This window comes from Molothrus aeneus, chromosome 28 (genome assembly GCF_037042795.1).
Source record: "Molothrus aeneus isolate 106 chromosome 28, BPBGC_Maene_1.0, whole genome shotgun sequence".
Classification (NCBI taxonomy): domain Eukaryota; kingdom Metazoa; phylum Chordata; class Aves; order Passeriformes; family Icteridae; genus Molothrus; species Molothrus aeneus.
The window spans coordinates 1,475,821-1,500,630 of NC_089673.1; the positions used below are offsets into that span (position 1 = coordinate 1,475,821).

At 48.0% G+C, this 24,810-nt stretch overlaps 1 protein-coding gene across 1 annotated transcript in view; it reads left to right on the forward strand.

Moving 5' to 3' along the window:
• MAP3K14 (mitogen-activated protein kinase kinase kinase 14) overlaps positions 1 to 24,810 on the forward strand; it is a 30,796-nt gene that overhangs the window by 5,022 nt on the left and 964 nt on the right. Inside the window, exons 2-16 of the mRNA XM_066567065.1 lie at positions 3,888 to 4,160; positions 4,712 to 4,781; positions 6,909 to 7,119; positions 7,234 to 7,830; positions 8,815 to 8,952; positions 10,984 to 11,113; positions 12,002 to 12,133; positions 12,559 to 12,663; positions 13,717 to 13,880; positions 14,985 to 15,135; positions 15,710 to 16,060; positions 17,264 to 17,370; positions 18,623 to 18,767; positions 19,296 to 19,396; positions 21,452 to 24,542. Of these exons, the coding sequence (XP_066423162.1) occupies positions 3,908 to 4,160; positions 4,712 to 4,781; positions 6,909 to 7,119; positions 7,234 to 7,830; positions 8,815 to 8,952; positions 10,984 to 11,113; positions 12,002 to 12,133; positions 12,559 to 12,663; positions 13,717 to 13,880; positions 14,985 to 15,135; positions 15,710 to 16,060; positions 17,264 to 17,370; positions 18,623 to 18,767; positions 19,296 to 19,396; positions 21,452 to 21,616 (2,820 nt within the window). The 5' untranslated portion in view covers positions 3,888 to 3,907 and the 3' untranslated portion in view covers positions 21,617 to 24,542. The remainder of the gene's footprint in view (positions 1 to 3,887; positions 4,161 to 4,711; positions 4,782 to 6,908; positions 7,120 to 7,233; positions 7,831 to 8,814; positions 8,953 to 10,983; positions 11,114 to 12,001; positions 12,134 to 12,558; positions 12,664 to 13,716; positions 13,881 to 14,984; positions 15,136 to 15,709; positions 16,061 to 17,263; positions 17,371 to 18,622; positions 18,768 to 19,295; positions 19,397 to 21,451; positions 24,543 to 24,810) is intronic.

Below are 24,810 nucleotides of genomic sequence, written 5' to 3' on the forward strand. Positions count from 1 at the left end.
AGGCACACCAAGCAGGATTCCATATTATGGTGGGTGGGAATTGGAGGCAGGCACACCCAGCAGGATCCCATATTATGGTGTCCATGGGGATTGGAGGCAGGCACACCAAGCAGGATCCCATATTATGGTGTCCAGGGGGATTGGGGCCAGGCACACCAAGCAGGATCCCATATTAAGGTGTCCATGGGGACTGGGGCCAGGCACACCAAGCAGGATCCCATATTAAGGTGTCCATGGGGATTGGGGCCAGGCACACCAAGCAGGATCCCATATTAAGGTGTCCATGGGGATTGGGGCCAGGCACACCAAGCAGGATCCCATATTATGGTGTGCTGGGGAGTGGTGCAGTGCTGGAAGGTGTTTGCATGGCTCCTGTCCAGCTCTGAGTTCCTCTCACAACCACTTCATGACACACAGAAATGCTTTTTTAAGATCCCTGCTCCAAACATCTTCCAGCTGAGATGGAAGAGCTGAAGAGGGGTTTTAGAGAAGGAAGGAGGAGGTTTTAAAGGAGCAGAAAGCACGTGGTTGTCTCTTACATTAATAATTACATTAATAATGTTGGAGTATCTCATTAGCTCTGACTCCCTTCAAGTCTCAGGTGACCTTCTCCAGTATTTTAGTTTCTCCCACACGTTGGCTGAGGGAGGAGCTGCCACCAGAGCGGTGCCTTCAGAGCACAACTGAGACTGTTTGGCTTTCATTCTGTAAAAACACACTTTCTGTTTTACAGCAGTGGGAACTAACATTAGTTAACCCAAGGTGAGTAAACCCTTAGTGAAGATAAGGAGCAAACAGGTTTTAAGCTGGTATCAAAAGCCCATTGTGGGTTAGGAGTGCATTATCCACTCTTATCTCCTGCATCATTACCTGACTTCCCTTTTCTGCCTTGAAAATAACGAGCCCATCACATGTCCACAGAAAGAAGACAGTCCAGGATATGGAAATCAAGAATTACAGCTGGCTGAGGGAGAGGACAAGCAGTTCTGGGTAGGACACAGGCAGCCTCCAGCTCAGGACCGTGAAGCTCCCTGTGCTGTTTGTTTGTCTGTCCCCTGTGTCTGTTCAGGAAGCTGTGCTCATCCTGGAGCTCACAAACAGGCAGGGGAACTGCAGCTCCAGAGTGTCTCACGTGGGTAAATCCTGCTCTTAGTGGGATTTGCTGCCCAGTCTCCCTTGTAGCTGGAGCTGTGGGGTGGCTCTGGGCAGAGTCTGAGTGCCTGGGTCTGAATTATGGGACTCAGGAGCTCTTTGCACCTCTCTTAGCCCCCTTCCACGTGCACAGAGATGAGTCAGGCCTGTTCAGTTCTGAATCACAGAATCACTGAGCCTGGAAAAGACCTCCAAGGGCATTCAGTCCAGCCTTCAACCAAATCCCACCATGCCCACTGAGCCATATCATGAAGTGCCTTGTCTGCTTGGTTTTTGAGCACCTCCAGGCTGGGGACTCCACCCTGGCAGCCCATTCCAATGCCTGACCAGCCTTCCAGTGAAGAAATTTTCCCAATATCCAACTTGAACCTCCCCTGACACAACTTGAGGCCATTTCCTTGTGTCCTGTCTCTTGTTTCCTGGGAGCAGAGCCCAACCCTCAATTGGCTTCAACCTCCTGTCAGGGAGCTGTAGAGGGCATAAAAGTCTCCCCTGAGCCTCCTTTTCTCCAGGCAGAACCTACACTTCAAAAGCTATTTAAAAGTTCTGATTGCTTATTATTTTTAATCACAGCTTCTTCCCACCATGCTTTGCTGTACACACCATAAAAATAGTTGGCATTTGACTTTTCCAAGGACTGAAAATTGTGCAGCAACAGTTAAACCAGGCTGGGCATGCAGGTTCTGGCCCTGCACAGCCCCACAGACCTGAGTCACACATTAAACTGCCTGAGCTCTGCCCGGCTCGAGGCCGTTGCTCACAATTGCTGCCTCGGTCTCTTTGAGTCTGCAAGTGAGGCAGAGCTTTGTTGACTTTAATCTCAGTTATGTTTCCTTGTTATTCTTTGCCATTTTAGAGGGCAACAAGGACTTGCAGTTTTGTTTCTCCCCTCTCTCTATTCTCCTTTGACTCAGCCAAGGAGGGACTGGTAGAATTATGTATTTTTTGCTGATGGGGATTGGTTTGCCCTGAAGGACCTTGAAGGTGAGGAGAGGGCAAGGAGAGACAGAGTTAATGCAAGTCAGGAGAGAGTGAGGATAAAAATAACCCTGAACTTGTCAGTTTGGTCACTGGTGGCTGGGTTAGTCATCTGGCAGGCTCTGCTCCTGCTGCTCCAAGGGATTATTTTACAGCACTGAGAATTGAATAATTTCTGTAGAGGAGAGGGAGCGGGATGGCCGTAATGAGTGGGATACTGTCATCAGCACTTCTTTTGCACAGCAGCTGTTCTCTGTTTGGCCTCTGAATGTGGTCATTGTTGACTTTCCTTGTATACCTGCCAGGTTGTTAGGTGACTCACAGCACCAAGGTTCATGCACTTGGCTCCCAAATGCCTCCCCTTTTCCTTGGTGGTCCTTCAGCCATGGAGCACCCACTCATTTTTTCATTTTCCTGATTCATCTCTGTTGCCAGGAGCCTGTTGGAGTAAATGTCCTGTTGCCCCAGGCAGCTGCTTAAGGTGGGGAAAAAAGGAAAGGAAAGGGAAAGGAAAGGGAAAGGAAAGGAAAGGAAAGGAAAGGAAAAAGAGGAGAGAAGAGAAAGATTTGTGCAGATTGAAGCTGATGAGCCCCAGGGTGTGCTCCTGTAGTGGTGCTGATATCTGATTTTCTGGCTTCTGTTAAAATGTCCCTCCTTGTCCCTCCTTGTCCTATGCTGAGTTTGTGCTACTTAACTCCCCTATACATTGCCCAAGGTTTCTGAATTTCTGTGGGTGGTTTAAGGGTGGGAATGTTCATTTTAAGGTTTTACACTGGTACAAGGAAGGGGTCTCTGCACTTAAGGGGCAACAGAGCACATTCTAGTTTGTAAGGAGACAGCTGGTTTAACTTCTCCAGAATCCAAGATGAGTGGATCAGGGGCTACACCAAGGCTGTATTCCCCAGGGACTCATGCTGAAGGGAACTTCTCACTCTCCACATTGCAGATTTTCACCCCTGGCTGTCCCCATCCTGTCCCTCAGTGCTTTGCTTCCATGCTGGTTTATGATTCCCCCTTTCCATCCCCAGCTCTCTTCCACCTTCCCCTGTGCTGGGACTTGTTTGGAGCTCCATTTGTGTTCCTGGTCGTTCACAGTCTGTGCTGATCCCCTCCCCAGCTCTGTTCCAGCACCATCACTATGTCCTCTATCCAACACTCTGTAAGAGCTCCACTTCTGGTGGGCTTGAGCAAGGATTGCAGAAGTTGGTGGTGATGTAGAGGAAGGAAGGGAGTGAGGGAGGATGTGTGGGTGGGCAGGTTGGCTGCTGAGCCTGGCTTCATTGAGGGAGGATGAGGAATGGCTTTGAGGATGACTGAGCACAGGGCAAAAAAGGAATTAGCTGGGTTTATGGCCATGCATATGGTGTGAGAGCAGTGGCATTCCCCCCAGGTGCACTCTAAGAGAACTTTCTTATCTTCCCTTTTCCTGGGGATGAACATTCTTCCTGTTTAGTGATATGGGAGTTCCTTCTTCGCCTTGGTTTCACTGTTTATATTTAAGGGAATATACCAAGATTTCAATTTCTCTGAAACCTGTATGGTTGCATACTTTCAGTCATGAGAATGTTGAATATTCAGATCCTCAGTGATCCAAGTCAGAAATCGAGGACTGGTACTCCAGGGTTCTTCTCCAGCTCAGAACATGGGCAGGACCTTGATTTGAATTATTTATTAATGATGATACCTTCAGGAGCCTCCTGTTTCTCATGAACTGTGAAGGATTTTGACAAGTGTTTTGTTTTTCTGTTCTTGCTCAGTGTCTCCCTGAAGCTGGGAAATGGCCGTGATGGGAATTGCATGCCAGGGAGCTCCTGATCCAGCAGTCAAGCACAAAAAGGAACTCACAGCTGCTGAGGGGCTGAAGGAGACAGTGAGTGAAAAGCAGAGCAGTGTTTGCAAAGTAGAAGATTCAAAGAAGGCTATCTTTCACAGTCAGTGGAAAATCCTGAATGATGTAATCACCAGAGGAACAGCAAAAGAAGAAACAGAAGGAGGCTGTGCATCAATTTCTATTATTGCCCAAGCAGAATGTGAGTAGCAGGGCGGGCTGTGCTTCATTGAGAAAAAGGAATGTGCAGAGAGGGATGAGATTTCACTCCCTCGGCGCTCCTGGAGAGCTGAGGCCACATCTATTTGTAATCCCAAGTGGGGTGGAGCTGATGACACATCCCAGACTCTATTTAGGAAGCTCATGAAATCTCCTAATAATGTGGCAGCATCCACTGAATAAAGCATAAATAACAGACCAGCATGAGACCTGTGCACCCCAGCCAGGTCTGTGTCCTGTGGGGCACCTGTTTTAGCTGACTTCTGAAAGGGGTTTAAAAGAGGGGATAAAGAGGAGGAAACCAAAGTAAAGCTGTCATCTGGGAAAGAGCTGGGGGATCAGGAGATAGCTGGGAAGCCTCCTAATTGTGGGGGAGGAAGAATGCAGTGTGGGTGGTGTGACATGACTGTGCACTGATTGTCTGGATCACTCATTTAGCACAGTGGTAGAGCTGTTTGAGTCCACTTGTTACTAGGAGAGACTTTCCCTGCTTTAAGACAAGTGATGATCCTGGTTTTTTTTTTTTCCCCACAGGTGAAAACAGTCAGGAGTTCAGCCCCACTTTATCAGAGAGATCCTTTATTGCTCACAGTAAACGTTACAGGTGAGAGACTTCTTAATACAAACACCCCTCTTCACTGCTGTTTATTGACTCTCCTTGTTCCAAATCACCCTGGCTCTCTGCACTTAAAATGTTTTTCCAAAAGCACTCCTGTTGGAATTAGCTCTTCAGTCTGAGGCCTGGTAAGAATGTGTCTTTCCCAAAACATCTTCCCATCAGGAAAAAATACAAGTTTAGGCACAAACCACTTGAAACACCTTGCATAGTGTTATTGGCAATGCCTGCAGATTTACTTCCCTTGTAGCCTTCTGGCTATTTCTGGATGGTCAAATTTGTTTTGAAATGACTGATTTTTTTTTAAGGTTCATAGACTTGATGTAGAAGGATGCAAGGAGAAATTTTCAGTCTTTTTTAACTGAACTGTGTTGATGCTTTTGAAACTGTTACACCATCTGCTGAAAAGCTGTGTGAAACCTGGGTTGCTGCTAGAAGGAGCCCTCAGAAAAGGGAACAGCTTAATTTCTTGGAAGGATAAAAGGGGATGAGAACCTTTGCTTAATGACAGCATCAACAACAGAAGTTGTGAACACAGAGAAACTGGAAGTGGTAAAAGGGACAGTGACACTTGTGATGGACAAGTGGAGGCCTGGGAATTGCTTTTCTGGTTCTTCCTGAAGAATATCTTCCTGTTTGGGCTCATCCTGGAGCTTTCTTACACACTGGAGCCCTGTCAGGCAGCCCCAGCACCTGCAATGGGTCACTGGGGTACAGAATTAGGTGCTGCCTGTTTGCTGGTGCCTTCAGACACCTTGTGGGGTGTGAGGTTTGACACTGCTCAGTGGCTTTAGGATGTGGTCCTATGGACTGTCAAAGTGCAAAGTGCCCCATTTCTGTGGGGTTTTATGTGGGATCTGGGGTTTTCTGGGATGCACACCAGCTGTGAATTCAGGCTCAAGGCACTGTGCTGATGCCATCAGTCAGAATTCTACTTATGACATCTTTGAGCACTAAAATAGGAAAAGATGGAGGGAGTGGCTGTGCCCTGCATCACTGATCAGGAAAGGCAGAGAAATGTATCAGAACTGTTCTGCATCAATGGAACAATTGCTTCATTTGAAGATCAAAAATCTCGTTTTCTCTTAGAGCTTAAATTAAAAAATCTAGCTGCTATGATTGGTATTGAATCATAGAATCACAAAATGGTTTGAGTTGAGAGGAGACCATCTCTTTCTGACCCTCAGTAACTGCAGGCAAATATTCCTCTTGAAAGTTCATCTCTTTGTGCAGACCCCAGCTGGAGTGTTGTGTATATCTGTACACATTCTTAGACATCATGTTGTAGTTTTGGGCTTTACAAGCCAGCACATTTTGGCTTTTTGAAGCTGTTTTATTTGAGTGCTCTTAGTCATCCCTCTTCTCTGTGCAAAGCTTTTTTTCTTCAAATTAGAGCAGGCATTGATATTATGAAAACATTCATTAATTTTAATAAATTTTAAAATAGACTGTATTTATCCATCATCTCTGTGTTCACTAGAAATCAACCACAAACTGTCTCAGAGCAGCCTGGAGACATGCAGTGCTTTCCCCTCTACTTTATGTTCAAAAAAGAGACATAAAAGAAAGCTGGGGAAGGACTTGGAGTGACAGGACACAGAGAATGGCTTTCCCCAGCCAGAGGGCAGGGTTAGGTGGGATATTGGGCAGGAATTGTTCCCTGGCAGGGTGGGCAGGCCCTGGCACAGGTGCCCAGAGCAGCTGGGGCTGCCCCTGCATCCCTGGCAGTGTCCAAGGCCAGGCTGGACACTGGGGCTTGGAGCAGCCTGGGACAGTGGGAGGTGTCCCTGCCATGGCAGGGGTGGCACTGGGTGGGTTTTAAGGTCCCTTCCAACCCAAACCATTCTGTGACTGTACATTCCAGCCTTGTTCTTCCAGAATTTGTAAACCCTGGGTCACTTGAATGTTTTGCCTCCCCCACACCCCGACATTTCTTTTCTACAATCCCAGAGGTGCTGCTGCTGGGCCTTGATCTTGAACTTGCCTCTACTAGAAGTCAAGAAATTGTGTTTTAGCTCTCTGTTGAGTTAGCAGAGTTGCTAATTTGCCCTCTGTGGGTTGGAGGTGCCCTGTGAGCTGTCCCATCTCAGAGCCCTGCTGTGCTCTGCCTTCCAGCAGCCGCTCGGACAGCCTCGATCACATCCCCAACAATGTGGCCCACGCCACGGAGGGCAGGATGGCACCCACCTGGAGAGGGAGGCACCGGGGCAGGGCCAGGAAGAAAAGGCACAAGAAGAGATCCAAGCTGAAAGGACAACCTGTGGCTGCTGGCAGGAGAAGTCCAAGAACTCCAGAACAGGAGAGCTGCACCCCAATTCCTGTCCAGGTAAGAATCTTCCACCTTCCTTTTGTACTGTCCCTGCAAACTCCTAACAGCTCTTGGGTGAATTTTGGTGGCTATACTGAGGTTCCTGCTCAGCTGTTTGGTTTTGTTTTCTAGGAGGATGAATCCCACCAAAGCACTCTTTACAGAAACAGTTTTTGGGTTCCTGAATTTAACAAGGACTTGGGCTATGATCCACTGCCTTTTGAGAAGCCTGCCCATGCCCCTTTGTCCATGGGCAAACTCCATTCCCCGAGGAGCCAGTACAAAACTGAACTGCACAAGCTGATCAGCCCTATTCAGTGCCTTAATCATGTTTGGAAACAGAGGGACACTGTTCCCCAGCCTGAGACTCTCCATCCTTTTCCCTACAACATCCTTCCCCCCCATTTCCCACATGTGGACAATCCTCTCCGTGCCATGAAGCAGAATGCTCTGGACACATACTTCCATGGTGACCTCAACTATCAAGACAGTCACTTATCTGGCCTAAACTTAGAATATAATTTCACCAAATGCATCAACCAGTCTGTGCAAACCAGTTCAGACAAGCTTTCTGTGGAAGAATATTTGGTAGATGCCTTGAAGGGGAGTGTGAGTTTTGGTGAACCACAAAATTTAGCCAGCCTGGCCAAGACGTGGAGAGGAGGTGGGCTGGAGCTGAAGGAACAATTCCATGAAGCAAGTGAGAATGAAGGCGTGCTGCTGAACGAGGTGATCTGAGCCACTCTGGGGTGTGGGAGGCTGAGCTTCTCCTGGGCTTTGGGAGAGGGGTAATCTGCATCCATGTGCTTGCTGCTAAAACTGTGATTTCTGAATGGTTCTGGATCTGGTTGAAGCTGCCAGATAACCATGCAGGGTTGTTTTCTGCAGGAATTAAAGCCCTGCCTGTCTCAGACTGCTGGCTCCATGCTGTGCTCAGTCACCAGACATGCAGGCCTGGCTCTGAGCAGTGGTTCTGTGCTTAGTCAGTCTTCAGCCATGTCCTCTGTTTGCTGGGGAAGAGCCCAATCTGTTCAGCCAGGCTGCAATATTGATTGGCTCTGGAGGAGCTGGAGTGTGACAGAAACCAGGGGAGGTACAGGAGTGCAGTTTGTGCCTCTGCTGGGACCAGCAGCTCCTGCAGCATCCCACAGGGCCTGGGCACAGAAATGCATTCAAATCCAAGGGACATGGTTCATTTCTTCTGAATTCAGTTCTCTCTCAACACCCTAAAGTCCTCCTGGAGGACTTTCCTGGGGTCAATGTGACCCTGTCATTATGGTCTGTGCAGTTCAAGGTGTCCCTTACCTGCCTGCCTGTGTTCACACTGACACCTAAGGCACAGTCTCCATCTACTGACTGCAGAAAAGCTTCCACAGTGACAGGAAAGCATTTAGTCACAGGAATCTGGGTGAGTTGTAGTTATGTCCTGCATGAGAAGGGAGGAACACAGAGCTCCAGAGCATCCAAATCCTGGTGGCCTTTACAGCAGTGGGGTGCACTCAGTTAGATCCAACAGAGCCCACAGAAATCAGGTAGGTTCATCCTGTAGGGTTTCATCTCAAGCCTGTGACAGAAGTAATCTTGTACTGAGATTTCTGGACAGGTGCTGTGTTATCTGTCCTTTTGCTACTTCTGAGAACGTTGATCTCCATGCAGCTCAACATTTAAAGGTCTCTTTTGTTGCTTCATTTTGTTTTCTGCTTGGACTTGCAGAAGCTGAAGCCGGTGGATTACGAGTACCGAGAGGAGGTTCACTGGACCAAGTGCCACGGCTCCTTGGGCATTGGCTCTTTTGGGGAGGTGTACAAGATAGAGGACAAGCAGACAGGATTCCAGTGTGCTGCCAAGAAGGTAATTCTGTGTGAGAGAAGGACACAAGACAGCACATGGAGAGAAATCTCTTCCCTCTTCAGGGCCTTGTACAGTCACAGTGAGTGGTGATGTTGTGTCCAAGGAAAAGCTCAGGGGGATGGCAGACAGAGAAGCAGCTGGAGGACTTGTATGTGCACAGGGGCCAAGATCAGCAGCCAGAAAAAAGCTCATTTGGCTTTAAAGTGTGCTGAAAGGCAAGAGTAGAGCTTTCTGAATGATTGTGAGTGACTGCAGGGGAGCAACAGCTGCGTGGGTTGTCTGTTATCTGACTATTCTTATCTCAAACCATGTCTGGTGTAAGTGGTTACATGGCAGGTATTTATTTCCCTGTTGAAAAAGGAATAAAGTAGGAAAAACCCAAGGCAGTCAGTAGGATCTGAAAACAGAGCTTTCATCTCCTGAGTGTCAGCTGCAGTGCTGGCACATTGTTCTGAGGTGATGCTGCTCCAGATGCAGCAAAGGATGTGTGTTTTTCCAGAAGCTGGCACTATGATCTGTTCTGCTCCAGGGTATGCCATTGTCACATGATGTAGGAAGTGTGTGGAATATAACTTGGAGCAGGGCATTGATTTGTGGGCTGCTGTGGGGGCCTCAGGGGTGCAGACAGAGGAATAATGCAAGGAGATGAGGCAAATGTGAACTATTTTATTTGAACTTACACTTGAATACTTTCATCACCCCTGTGAACTGATGTTTCTCACATTACTTCACTAGAAAACTTTGTGTGGGAAGTGTTTGCCTTGAGTACAAAAATATGTGCAAAAAGAACCATAACTTTCATTTTCCAGTTTAAAATCTTCATTTTTTCCCCATTTACACTGGGCCCAGCTTGCTGTGCTCCCTGTGGAAAGATGTAAGAGGCAAGACATGTCAGGGTGTGTATTTATTTAACCATTTCATAACCATTCAGTTGTCAGCTATAGAAACAAACATCTCTCAAGCATGTAGAAAATTAATTCCTGTTCTGCATCCTCACAGTTCAGGTGTGAAATCTTGTGGTGACACAACCAGATTGTTTCCTGTCAGTGTGTAGCTATTTAAATGTATTATCCATTTGGCAAATCCACAGTCTTGGGAGGAATAGCTGTTCCTTGTGGGGTGTATTTTCAGGAAGGAAGATGGTTATGCTGAAAAGGGAAACATGAAAGTAGGAGAAGCTGAAGTCTTTCAAAATGTCATTTCCCCCCCACCTAATTACTGAAGGATAAATGATGCTTCTTTATATCAGAAATGCATCTTCTTAGATCACACTCTGAAAGCAGAGAGTTCTAATATGCAAATTGGACACTTCTCTATGCTCTGTTTAATTTTCCATGAATAGCTGTCTGCAGTTCCTGCTGCCTCCCCTGCTCCCTACCTCACCTTCTTTCACCAGACTTGGTGCTGGAAGCACCTGCTCTCCAAATTCTTGAGATGAAAGAAAACCAGCTATAGCTGGATTGCTGACAGAGAAGAAACATGATGCATCTTTTTCCCACCAGAATCTTCATGACTCATGTTTTCCTTCTGGACTTCAGCAAATTCTTGTTTTATTTAGTTTGGCTGAACTTATTCAATAAGTTTTTCTTTAACCATTTGCAGGATGAGCACCACCTAACAAGGTGATCATGCAGATCACTGCTTGTGGACATATTTTGTATTCCCTCCTGTTTTGGGGGAGTTGAATTTTTGCCAAGTTTTGCACCATCCCCAGGGTTTTGGTTTTTTTCCCTCAGTTGTCAAAATTATCTTTTTACTGAGACAGAAATTACCTTCCTGTAATCTGGAGTTATTGCAAGCTGGCATCTCTTGTGATGAATTTTCACTTCCCTTAAGCATTGAGGGTTCATCATCCCGAGCGTTCCCACTTCTTGCTGCGCTTCCCGAGTTCTACTCGGGAAGATCACAAAATTAAGTTTGGAAAAGACCCTCAAGCCCAGTTAACCCATCTCTGCTGTCCCACCGCCACCAGAGAGGGGCAGTTGTGTGAGGATCCACCCCAGGATGGCTCAGTTCTCCCTGTTCCTGCAGGTGCAGCTGGAACATTTCCGTGCCGAGGAGCTGACGACGTGCGCGGCCGTGAGCAGCCCCAGCGTGGTGCCCCTGTACGGTGCTGTCAAGGAGGGTCCCTGGGTCACCATCTTCATGAAGCTCATGGAGGGTGAGCAGGGCACCATGGCACTGCCCAGTGCACGTTGGTCTCCTTTTCCTCCTGCCAAAAAAGGAATCTGTTAGTTCCTCAGTGCATCCAGGATATTCCTGGTGTGAATTCCCCAGTGGGTTGGGATGGGTGTGTGTAAAACCTGCTGTGGGGGGAATGATTCCCTGTCCTGCCTTATTCCAGTTCAAGGTGTCTCTTTCACACAGTTGGGGCTGGTTTGTGCTTCCTGGTGGTTTGCAGGACACCAATGGGGCTCATTGCCTTGGCTGTCTGAGCAAACCTCAATGATTCCATTGCCTGGTGCTCTTTTTCTGGCCAGAACCATGGGAAACAGGCTGTGAACCATGGAAACCCAGTGGGCTGGGATGGGTGTGTGTAATCCCTGCAGTGGGCTTGCTGTGGGGGGAATGATTCCCAGTCCTGCCTTACTCCAGTCTCTTTTTCACAGTAAGACACAGTTGGGGCTGGTTTGTGCTTCCTGGGGGTTTTCAGGACACCACTGGGGCTCATTGCCCTGGCTGTCTGAGCAAACCTCAATGATTCCATTGCCTGGTGCTCTTTTTCTGGCCAGAACCATGGGAAACAGGCTGTGAAGAATGAGTGGTGGTCAGTAACACCCAGAAATGCCTGTTCTGATCACAGAGCACTTGCTTTTGCTCCAAAGCAGCACTGTTAAACTGACACTAAGCAAAAAACTATATAAATAAGGCCTGTTTTGTGAGCAGCAAAAACTCTGGGTATAAACAAAAGGAACTGAGCCATGTGTGGAAGATAAGTGCTGTCAGATGTGGAAAATCTCATTTTTTCAACGGAAACCATCAGGAATGCTAATGATGCTGGGGAGAATTTAAGCATAAGATAACATGGACTCCCTGGATTCCTTCCTAGGTGGCTCATTAGGGCAGCTCATTAAACAGAGTGGCTGCCTGCCAGAGGACAGAGCCCTCAGCTACCTGGGCCAGGTGTTGGAGGGTCTGGAGTATCTTCATGCTCAAAACATTCTCCATGGAGATGTCAAAGGTAGGAAAGTGTTTGAAGTACCTTGTTCTTCCCTTTTCTTGAAAGAGGCAAACTGCTTGGAGATTAAATTATTAATTTATTACTTACTTAAGTTATGGGATCTACTTACTAGATTTTCAGATCTATGTTTGAAATTAGAGTTTCCCTTGGTTCTAGACTGCTGGCAATATCATATTTGTCACCTCTTCTTGTCACCCCATGGGTCTGCCAAGCTGCTTGCCCAGGCTGGCCCACGACTGGGCTACAAGAATCTCCAGGGCAGGTAATTGATAGTTTATAAGAGATAATTACAGCTCTGTACTTGCTTAAGCCAGTGACAGGAGAAATAAATCCTTTAGGCTTAGAAAACTCTAGTTCTGTGTGCTTTTGAGTGTTTTTCTCATCTCCTGATGCAGAGGAGACTAATGGAACCCTTCTCTTGGCAGCTGAGAATGTGCTGCTGTCAGCTGATGGGAGCAGGGCCCTCCTGTGTGACTTTGGCCACTCTGCTCACCTGCACCCAGATGGGCTGGGAAAGTGCTTGGTCACAGGTGAGGCTTTGCTGCTGCTCTTCTGAGGAATTGCCCTTCTGACTCATCCTCTCTCATGAACATTTACATGTGGCTGATTTGCAAGCAACTGCTCAGGATGTCTCATTTATTGGTATTACTGTGACAGCCAAAATGACCTGAAATTTGGGAGGTGATGGTCTTTATCTCCCAGGCTAGAAGGGGTTTTGTAAGATTATGTCAGCATGCTGCAGTCTGTTTTGTCCCTGCAAGAAACCACACTGAAACTTTAAAATGCCACTCAAACTTTCTGTGTAAACTCACTAAATAGTGGGGAAGAGTCCTGATCTTCACTAAAGAAAATTCTTTTTGTTTGGCCAATTAAACTTAACCATGCTTCTTCATGCAGCTGTTGAAAAGAGAATGGTGTTTTCTAAAGTCAAGCTCCTGTTTTGCCTCCCAGATTTGCTTGCAAGGGAAGTTTAATCCCTATTCTGTGTATAAGGGATGGGTCTGAGAGAGAATAGTTTCTGAGAATACACAATGCTGCTTTTTGGGTTAAGGTGGAGCCCTTCCACTATGGAGAAAAGCTGGGGGAGCTCAGATTGTTCAGCCTGGAGAAGAGATGGCTCAGAGGAGACCTCAGAGCCCCTTCCAATGCCTAAAGGGATTCCAAGAGAGCTGGAGAGGGACTTGGGACAATAGCCTGGAAAGACAGGGCAAGAGGAATGGCTTCCCACTGCCAGAGGGAAGAGTCAAATGGGGTATTGGGCAGGAATTGTTCCCTGGGAGGGTGGGCAGGCCCTGGCACAGGGTGCCCAGAGCAGCTGGGGCTGCCCCTGGATCCCTGGCAGTGCCCAAGGCCAGGATGGATGAGGCTTGGAGCAGCCTGGGACAGTGGGAGGTGTCCCTGCCATGGCAGGGGTGGCACTGAACAAACTTTGTGGTCCCTTCCCACCCAAACCACTCATCCTACAAAGCTGCCATGTCTCAATTCAGCTGAAAAGAGAAGCATTCTGCCTTAGGCCTCCTCCCAGTGGCACTGGAGCAGTTCTCTTGCCTGCTTGCACTGAGTTTTCTCCTGGCTGGTTTTAGGGAACTACGTGCCTGGCACAGAGACCCACATGGCCCCCGAGGTGGTGATGGGCAAGCGCTGTGACTCCAAGGTGGACGTGTGGAGCAGCTGCTGCATGATGCTGCACATGCTCAATGGCTGCCACCCCTGGACCCAGTACTACAACCACCCTCTCTGCCTGAAGGTGAGTGACCCAGCCTCTGTGCAGCTGAGCTGCCTGAGCCTGTTACTGCTGGCCAGGGAGCACTCACCTGGGGCTGGAGGGCTGGGAGCCAGCTGACGGTGTTGGGAAGGATGCAAGTTTGACAAGAAAGTCTCACAGATGCCTAGCAGAAAGATTTTTGAATGTAGAGTCTGATGAAGGAATAGAGATGGAAGTAAGTTTTGATATAGAAGAAAAGAATTGCTGAGCCAGTCTCACTGGATACCCTTTGCTTCCTTGGTTATGTTAGTTAGAAGGGGTTTTTATGACTTAGAGCAAAGGATAAACCCACCCCAAACAAGAAGATGTTTTTACCAAGCAGAAAGATAGCACAGGCAAACAAGTCAGCAAAGCTGCAAGTAGAAAAAAGTTATCAGAATTTTCCACTGCAAGAAAACTGAAAAACAACTTCTGGCTTAAACTGTGATGTACTGACTTTGAGTGATTGGAGAACAGTAACAGGAATATGGTAATTACAGTAGTTATGATAGGCTATAGATAACAGTTAAGGTATAGATTGGTTCTACTGTATGAAGATGCTCAGCAAAGAAAAGTAAATAATGCAGTGTGACCAAAAGAAAAGTATAGAATGCATTGTGACAAAAGAGAAGTATAGAATGCATTGTGACCAAAAGGAAAGTATAGAATGCATTGTGACCAAAGCCAAAGGGTCTCCAGGCCTGCCTGCAGCTGGAGCTGACAGCTGTGGGCACAGCTCTGTCACCCACGACTCTGGGCTGCTGTAACTTCTTGTATACAATAAACTGCATTTTGGATACAATAAACTGCATTTTGGAGAGCCACCTGGAGTCCTGTATCTCTCATTTAGGCTCTTACATGACAGGATACCAGCCTTGCTCTGGGAGCTGAGCATTCCCTGGGATTGCTCTGCTTGGGCTGTTCTTCCATGCCCTGCTCATGACTTGGGTGTGACTTTTGAGCCATTCAGCTGTAATAAAATTACTGTTCAGCTCTCACTTAATGCTTTCATTTCAGTTGGAAACACTGTTGGGGTGGGAAGAACCTTCCTGAAATCAAATTAAGCCTCTCTGGTGTAACCTCTTTCACTTCCTGTTTGTTACACAGATCGCTAAAGAGCCGCCTCCTCTGAGGGAAATTCCACCTTCCTGCAATCCTCTCACTGCTGAGATTATTAAACTGGGGCTGGAGAAGGAGCCTCTGCAGAGGGCATCTGCATCAGAGCTCAAAACTAAGACCACTGTGGCACTTGAGGAAGGTAGAAATGTCCTGATGTAACTGATGCAGCTGAACCTTCATATTCCCACTGGGAGAGCTGCTGGTGCTGCTCCTTTTGGAAGGAGCAGTCTGTTTTATTGTCCAGTATATCATTTTCACAGTATTGGTGCATGTTGTGGGTTGATGGCTTTTGCCTGCAGCTGAGTGTTTGTCACCCAAATAAATGATTTCCTGTGTGCTGTCACATGCTCTTCTTCCTTCTCTGCTGGAGGAGGGGAGCTCTCTGTGGGTTTGTTGAGGTGCTCTCCTGGGCTCCTGTCAGCTGAAGCATGTGTGCAGCACAACTGCAAGCAGGGCTTTATTGCATCCTTGGCTGTAACTCATGCTTGTGGTTCAGTCTTACCCCTGACACATCACTGATGTATCTCAACTTAATCCTGCTGAGTGGTTCTGTAATACAGCAAGAATTTGTGGAGGTGATCTGGTTTTATCTTATGAAGTAGCTGGGCATTTTACAGCAAATGCACTTCAAAAATTCTTACAGGAAAGGAAAACTCATACCTCTTTTATTGCTTTATTTGATAATGTTTGTATCTTTTTTTTTTTTTTTGTAGTGGGAGGTGTGAGAAGCCCCTGGAAAAGTGAATACAGAGAGCCCAGACATTTATCTTTGAACAAAGAAAACAGTGCACAGACATCCCTGTCCCCCACAGTGAGCCCAGTTTCTGAGATTGGTTCTGACCCAAAACTGTCAGTCAAAGTTTCCTGTGGCAGCTCACTCCTACCACCTCCATCTCTGGAGCAAACAGAGGAGGTTGAGGGACCTCACTGGAACGAGGGCAAGGAGTTACCTGAGACCTGTGATCCCCCACCCCTCTCCTCAACTCCTCTGCCCCTCAAGAGCTGCAGCCACGTGGAAAGAGCCACAACCATTTCAGAGCAAGAACTTCAGCAGCTGGAAATTGGTGAGCACTGGGCTGGGGGAGGAATTCAGCACTTTTTGCTGGAGAGCAGGATAAAAATACAGCTGCTTTCTCTTGGCTTGTTGAAGTTATTTTTGGGTTTTCAGCTTGGATGTCATTTTGCTCATAGTTCCTTTCTCGTTACACAAATTGCTCAACCTTCCTTCAAACTACCAAAACTAATAGTTCTTAACCAATTAAATGTGCCACAAGGGGAGTGAACAGAATTTCCTTCCTCCTGAACAGGGGGGAACCTTCTGAGAGAGGTGCAGGAGCCTCTTGGGAAGCAGCCTGTTTCAAACTTGTGCTTGTTTGCACTGTGTAACAGTGTCAGAATTCCAACTTCATCTGCAATTTTAGGTTCAAACTTTTTTTTTTTTTAATTGAGGTAATAAAGGAATGGCAGATGTCAAGCAAAGCAGTGCAGTTAAAATCAGCCTGCAACTCTTTAGTTCTGGGTGTTGGAAAACCTACAGCCATCAGCCAAGGAATTTGGTTACAACTGCAAAGCAGAGTTTGAAAACTAGCAGTAAATTCAGTGTGGAAATCAGTGATTTGTCCAGTTCCATTGCCCCAATATAACTCTAGATTTCACCTTTTTTTCTCCCATGTTTTCTAGTCTTTTTGAGTGAATTGAAAGAAATTAGGAACAGAGTGGTTTGAATTGTAACTGTGTCAGAAAACTGAAGAATTTTAAGGGTTGCTGATGGGAGGCTTCTTTCTCAAATGGCTTTGGGCCTTAGCAGCATTGTAAGAGCTGGTTATGTTTGGGATATCTGGATATTATCAGGAATATTTGCAGTATTTGTAAGTACTTGTATCCAGATAAGGGAGTACAAACCTCCAGATACTTGTGAGACTTGAGTACATGAGTTTGACTTTTCCCTGATAATGTGGATGGATCTAAAGTGATATCTCCCAGGAGACATAAAGGCAAGAACTGGTGAATTTAGGATGCTATTTTGCATGTTGTTGCACAATCCATCCCCTCTTGGCCCAGTTTCCCTGTGTCACAGTGGTCTCTGCATGGCAGAGCTGTGTGTTGGGCTCTGCTGGCACCAATATGAAATAAATATTAAATATTGCTGAAGAAGCTTTGGGTATTAGTGGCAGAGCTGTGATTAGAGCAGGGAGGCATGGAGGGAAACACTGGAAATGTCCCCCTGAAACACTGGAAATGTCTCCCTTCTCCTCCTTTTGCTGCAGAACTGTTTCTGAACAGCCTTTCCCAGCCTTACTCTCTGGAAGAGCAGGAGCAAATGCTTTCATGCCTCAGCATTGACAGCCCCTTTGTGTCAGATGCCAGTGAGAAGGTGAGTGGGGATGGGTGGGGGTGGCTGGTTGGCACCCTTGGCAAAACTGGAAACTGTGACCAGTGAAAATCTGGAATTTCTCAGCTTTGCTGCTGCTTTCTGACACCCAATTGGCTGGGAAGAAAGCTTTGCTCATGCCCAGTGGGGTGTTGAGGGTTGTAGCTGTGCTTTGGTTACCTGTCCAGCATGGATCCTGTCCTCCAGAGGCTCTCCTGTGCTGGATCCTCACCTGAAGCTTCAGAGAATCTCAGCTGCCTCAAGCCTGTCTGTGCAGGGGAAGCAGTGATGGAAATGGGAGCTGCACCAAGCAGCTGGGCAGGGCCTCCTCCTGGCCATGGCCACCAGTGAGAGGTTTAGGGAAAGACCAGGAGAGTAGGACAGGAAAACAGAGACCCAAATATTGGATATTCATTCCCAGATCTATTCTCCATGAATTTATTTTAACCCATTGGTAGTCATGAATACACAGTCCTGGTTATTTACCAATTTCAGTTAGGTTGGTTTGCTCTCTCTGGTGTTCCTAAGGTGGGGAATAGCTGTGAGGAGCACTGAACAGGCCTTGTTGGACCAGGGAAGGACAAAAGAACTTAAATCACAGTTTTCAAAGGCATTGAGTCCCCAGTTTGTGCATCCTGGCATCTGCAGGAGTCAGTTCTGATTGGGAGCAGCATTGTGTCCTATTTCTGTCTCTCTTCTCAGTCTTCCAGTGCTTTTTGAGGAGGACTGAGGGAGTTCTGCACAGCTCAGCTGTTGACACACAGAATGTGCAGTGTGGGATCTGACTCTGCTTGGTTTTTCCCTCTAACACCTACACCATACCTGTAACTTGGTTTTGACTGGTTCAGACCTCTGTGCTGGTGTCAGATTGACTGGGCCAATACAACAGTGCAGCAGCACAGGGCCTATGGTTGGTTTTGTACAGTGAATTGGTTTTCCTGGGTGTTTCTAATGTCAGTAAGTGACAAATATTTTAACTGATGTTTAATTCTCCTGCCAGTCAGTACAACCCCTCTTTTCTCACTCAGCTTTCCAGCTCATTATTGATTTAACTTTTGAGAATATCTGATAATGTTTGCACACTGTTGCACTGCTATCCATTCCCTTTCCCAGAGGGCACATAAGTGTTGTCTGAGGCCCAGCCTTAAATCCCTGTGGATTTCCACCTTTTTTCTCCTGACCTTATTTTAATGCTCATCTCCTGCCAGCTCATTTTCTTTCAGAACCTTAGACAAACTTGTGCTTATTCCTACAGAACTCCATGAAGGCTTCTCAGAGCTTGAGGGACACCATGAGCTCTGGGATCCATTCCTGGAACAGCCAGGCAGAGGGGCAGAGCTGCAGCTGGAACAACCTGCTGAGCCGCAGCCGGCACACGGACACCCCCAGCTGCTTCAACGGTGGGTCTGCCCTCCCACAGCAGGGGGAAATGGCCAGAAATCACCTTCTCACCACCTAGACAAGCTGGATATGGAGTTTTTGAACTCCTTTTGTCCTTCAGTTGCTGTGGCAGTACAGACTCCCCTAAAGATGGGTGTTGAGGAGGCCCAGTCTGCCCCAGTCACAGATGGGTCTGTGCAGTAAAATCCAGGGAAGTTTCTGAGCACACACAGAGCCTGTGTGCCCTGGTTCATGCAGCCTCCATGTGCAAGGAATGTTTTATAACCACAAACATCTACCCAGAATTTTGAGGGCAGATTGTGCAAATTAATCCATCCCTTCTGCTGCTTTCTTGCTAAATGCAGCTCTGCTCTGTGAGTCATTGCTGTCTGCAGCAAGCTCCATGCTCAGTGAAAGACCTAGATAAATGAAATCCTTAATGACAAAAATGAGCTTTTCCCCATGTGTGTGCCTTGTCAGTCAGTTTGCTGTGGGCTCTGAGGTCCCTGTGGCTCAGCAGAACTTAAAGAACCTCTTGTGCATTCCAGGAGTGAAAATCCAGATCCAGTTGCTAAGTGGAGAAAATTTGCACATCAGAGATTTCCACAGGACAAAGGTGGGAGACATTGCCACGGGGATAAGCAGCCAGGTGAGACACAGACTGGAGTTCAGTGCATCATTTGAGGAATGATTTCTTCCCTACTGCAGCCTCATAACCCCTGAATGCCAGAGAGACCCAGGAGTGGTTCAGGGATCCTTAGGACACCTGTAGAAGCAGAGCCTCAGTGCTGCTGTTTTGAGTGTGGTACCAGAGGATGTTTTCTGAATCACAGAATCATTAAGGTTGGAAAAGACCTCCAAGAACATCAAATCCAACCTTTGACCAAATCCCACCAGGCCCACTAAACCATATTTCCAAGTGCCAAATCTACTCATTTTCTTGAACCATTTCAGGGATGGTGATTCCAGCACTGCCCTGGGCAGCCTATTCCAATACTATCCACTCTTGCAGTGAATAAATTTCCCCTAATATCCAGCCTAAACCTAGTACCAAACCTGAATTGTAAGCCAGTGCCAATTGTCAGAGTGAGCACAGGGATCTATATCTTAGAATATCAATATTCTGTGCTGCAGCTTAAAAAATCCTTCTCCTCAATTATAAACTCTTTCCCCTCTCCCTGAAGAATCATATATAGCTTTTTCATCATGAGCAGTAGCATCAGCTCAGGGAGATGAGCTCTGTTTGGCTGGGGTGCTTCCAGCTTGTTCTGTTGGAGCTGTTGGCACACTCCTGTGAACCTCACTGTGGGCTGCTTTGGCTGTTCCTGAAAGAAACTCTGGAGAGTCTGTGGGACTGTGACTCATCTCAGTGTAAAACGGGATCATCTCTAAAAGACGTTGCACCAATCTAAAAAATGTTCCAGTGGTGCTGGTTCTCTCTAGCCTCTGTTCTTGTGAACATCACAAAGCAAAATACCTGCAGAGGAGCTCAGGTGCCCAAACATGGGCAGCTCAAGACCCCCTCAGCCATGGCCCAGAGCTCAGGGAGGCACTTTGGTGTGGGGGTACCAGTTGTTGGTTTTTCTGGGTCTGGATTGAAGGCACTTGAAACAATAATTCATGTTTGGACTCAGGTGTTTATTATTTCTTACCAGTAAAACAGTCTCACTGCTGTGAGTTCTGCAGCTTTTCATTAGAAGGCACAAAATGACCAGCAATCTCTTGTTACAAGGTCTTTTAAGACTAAATTATCCAATTAAGAGCTGACACCTAGATTATTTTCCCTTTTAACCCAATAACTGATCCCAATGTGGACTTTTCTGCTCAATTACAAAATGCCACCCAAACCCATGAAGAAGAAGGAGAAGCAGCATGAAGAAGAAACCCAGGACAACACCCTGTGCCCTCCATCTTGCTTCCATCCACTACACACTAAAAACCCCAAAACCTCAATTTCTCACCAAGTGATGCATCTACACTGCTCTCTATAATCTATTTCACACTTCTGTGGATTCCAGTCTATCTTGAAGTCTGGGAAACTTTCTCCGTGAGTGAGGGTCAAAGTCAGTGCTCCCCTGGTGTTACAGTGTTCACAGGGGTCTTAGGATGAGAGAAGAGACAAGAATGTTGACTCCATGTTTCAGAAGGCTTGATTTATTATTTTATTATATATATTATATTAAAACTATTCTAAAAGAATAGAAGAAAAGGTTTCATCAGAAGGCTGGCTAAGAATTGAAAAAGTAGGAATGATAACAAAGACTTGTGACAGACTGAGGCAGTCTGGACAGCTGGACTGTGATTGGCCATTAATTAGAAACAACCACATGAGCCCAATCCCAGATGCACCTGTTGCATTCCACAGCAGCAGATAACCATTGGTTACATTTTTTCCTGAGGCCTCTCAGCTTCTCAGGAGAAAAAATCCTAAGGAAAGGATTTTCCATAAAAGATGTCTGTGACACCCTGGGGGTCAGGGCACCCCAGAGCAGACAGAGGAATATTCCCTGTGCCCTGGCTTTCCACACTTTGGCAGCAGGATGGGCACTGCCCAGTCCAGTTCTGAGGTGTTTCCTTGTGAGAGGAGCTCAGGCTGTTCCTGCCAAGCACGAGCCCCTCCCTGGGAGCTGCTCCTGCCTTGGGAAGCCGGGTGTGATGGAGGGGGCTGGAAGTGCCACTGAGCTCTGTGTGTTCTGCTCCCCAGATCCCCGTGCCTGCCTTCAGCCTGGTGACCAAGGAGGGGCAGCCTGTGCACTACAACATGGAGGTGCCTGACTCTGGCATCGAGCTGCAGTGCACCCTGGCCCCCGACTGCAGCGTGGGCTGGGCCTGGCGCGTCAAGCACGGCCAGCTGGAGAACAGGCCCTGAGGCCCTGCCTGCTTTGGAGCTTTGCACCTTGTGAAAGGAGGAATTGCAAAAGCTTCTGACCTCCCCTGCCGTGGAGCACCAAGTGCGGTGGCTGCTGTTTGTGCTGCAGCAGGATCACAGCTCACTGCCCTCGCTTCTGTTGGCTGCTCTGATCCACTTCCAAGACATGTCCTGAGCTTAGACATTCCCCAGGACAGTGGGAATTCCTTGTTTTGGGTGTGTTAGAGCTTGAGAATGGTAGGTGGAAATTCCTCACTTCTCAGAGGAAGGAGGTTGTGCTTTTCAGGAGAGCAGGGCCATGAGGACTCTGCTCCTGCTCCAAGGTGAGGTCGGTCGTGGCTGGGCTTGCCCAGAGGAGGAGCTTGGGTGCCCTCAGTGTGGCTGGGGTTGGTTGTGCCAAGAGGAGCTGGCTGACTTCCTTCCAGCTGGAGGAAGAAACATTTCTGGAGGCTCTGGGGAGCATCATCTCCACCTCAAGCCTTTAGCATGGGGAGGATCCACAGCAGTCACTGGCTGGCTCTTGGTTTCACCTCCCACCCTTCCCCGCAGTTGCTTCGTTCTTGAATGAGAAAAGAACTTTGTTCCCAGAAAGAGCTTTGCTTGCAGCTCCCACCTGCAGGTCTCAGAGGAGCTGCTGCTCTCTCTGGTGTCCCTGGCAGGCAGGGCAGGAGAAGGGTACAGAATTCCATGGAGGGGTTGTTCCTCCATCCTGTTCCCATCTCTGATGTGGGACTTCAGGTGCACTGTCCCATCCTTGGAGGAATAAGGGACATCAGCTCTGTCAGCTGTGACAGGGCTGAATTTTATGGCAGAGTTTATAAAAATCTCCCTCCCAGCTCCCAGTCCAGCCCAGTGCCCCAGTTCTGTGAGCTCAGCCTGGTCTCACAAGGCTTCCCACTCCTCCCCTCACTTCAGACTGGGTTCACTGAGTGGGATGGGCAGCTGGGCCTGGAATGCCTTAAGCTTTAAACTGTTTTGTTTTTTTATTTTTTACTGATTTGTGAATGTTTGGAACACACTGAAACCTCACAGGTCACGTTCAGGTGGGTGGGTGTCGTTCACCCTTCTCCATCCCAGAACAGATCCCGAGGGAGGTGTGAGCTCCCAGTGTGCTTGTTCAGGGCTGTGCTTGTTCCAGGCCTGGCACACCTGGAAATCACAATCCCTCCCTCTGGCTGTGGCTCTCCCAGAGCTCTGAGGCTGCATCTGAGCAGGGGCTCTGCATCCAGCCTGGCCAGAGCAGCAGCTCCCAAAAGCCAAGGTGGGCTCTGCCAGGTCCGTGCTGGTCTGGGAGACACAATAGGGCAGCAAAGTGTTCCCAAGGGAAGTTCACTTAGAAAATAGCTGGGAAAAGCTGAGCTCTGAGCCTCCCTTTTTGAGGAGCAGCACTCCTGAAACAATGGATGCTCTTTCCCTTTGGTCTCCCAGAGCATGGGCTGGTTTTGCTCCACCAGACAGTGACATCCCTGATCAGAAAACTCAAGTTTGTAATAAGAATGATGTAATAAGAAAGTGGAATTCATGAAGAAAAATGAAACCTGTCACCACTTTGGGTATCATTTTTATAGCACTTTTTGTTCTAAAGCACTTAATAGATTGTCCAAAATAGGCACCTAATTATATCTACTATGCCACATTCAGAGTCTTTTCAGTAAATAATTAACACATTATGCACATGTCTTCCAGGAGGGAGTGGGGGAAGGGGGAGTTTGGCTCCATTTCTTTTTTCAGATGCCATAAACTACTAAAAGTTTAAGCTCTGGAGCAGGAGGGATCAAAGTGCCTCTTGCAGGGCTCCCAGGAGCTCCCAAGCACAGGTTCAGTGCATGCCTGACTCCTTTCCTGAGCTTCCTCCAAGGGGACAGGAGGAAAACTTGGTTGTTTTTGTGAGTGTGTGGTGATGTGTGTATCCCAAAGCATGGTGGGTTCCATCCCAAAGGCTGCACCTTGTACCTGTGTCACCTGGGGGATGCTCCCATGTCCTGGTATCTAGTTCTGTGCCTAGGCATTGAGCCCTGGAGCAGCAGGGAGGGAGCAGCAGGACTGTCTGAAGGACTCCTGGGCTCTGCATCTGCAGCATTAACCTGAACTCAGGCCACCTGCACAAGGGCAGGGAACCTTCCTGGGCCTGGGATGTCCTTGCAGGGCCCATGGAGATGTCTGTGTTCCCAGGTCCATGGATATGTCTGTGTTCCCAGGTCCATGGAGACGTCTGTGTTCCCCTGGTCCATGGACATGTCCATGTTCCCCAGGCCCATGGGGATCACCAGGTCCATGGAGATGTCTGTGTTCCCCAGGCCCTTGGAGATGTGTCTGTTCCCAGGCCTGTGGAGATCCCAAGGCCCATGGACATGTCCATGTTCCCCAGGTCCATGGAGATGTTCATGTTCCCCTGGTCCATGGAGATCTGGCCCATGGAGATATCTGTGTTCCCCAGGCCCTTGGAGATGTCTGTGTTCCCCAGGTCCATGGAGGTGTCTGTGTTCCCAGGTCCATGGACATGTCCATGTTCCCCAGGTCCATGGAGATCCCCAGAACCATGGAGATGTCTCTGTTTCCAGGCCCATGGAGATATCTGTGTTCCCCAGGCCCATGGTGATGTCTGTGTTCCCAGGTCCATGGACATGTCCATGTTCCCCTGGCCCATGGAGATCCCCAGGCCCATGGTGATGTCTGTGTTCCCCTGGCCCATGGAGATGTCTGTGTTCCCCTGGCCCATGGTGATGTCTGTGTTCCCAGGCCCATGGTGATGTCTGTGTTCCCCTGGCCCATGGAGATGTCTGTGTTCCCCAGGCCCATGGTGATGTCTGTGTTCCCCTGGCCCATGGAGATGTCTGTGTTCCCAGGTCCATGGTGATGTCTGTGTTCCCCTGGCCCATGGAGATGTCTGTGTTCCCCAGGCCCATGGTGATGTCTGTGTTCCCAGGTCCATGGACATGTCCATGTTCCCCTGGCCCATGGAGATCCCCAGGCCCATGGAGATGTCTGTGTTCCCCAGGCCCATGGAGATGTCTGTGTTCCCCAGGCCCATGGAGATGTCTGTGTTCCCCTGGCCCATGGAGATGTCTGTGTTCCCCAGGCCCATGGAGATGTCTGTGTTCCCCTGGTCCATGGAGATGTCTGTGTTCCCAGGTCCATGGTGATGTCTGTGTTCCCAGGTCCATGGTGATGTCTGTGTTCCCCTGGTCCATGGA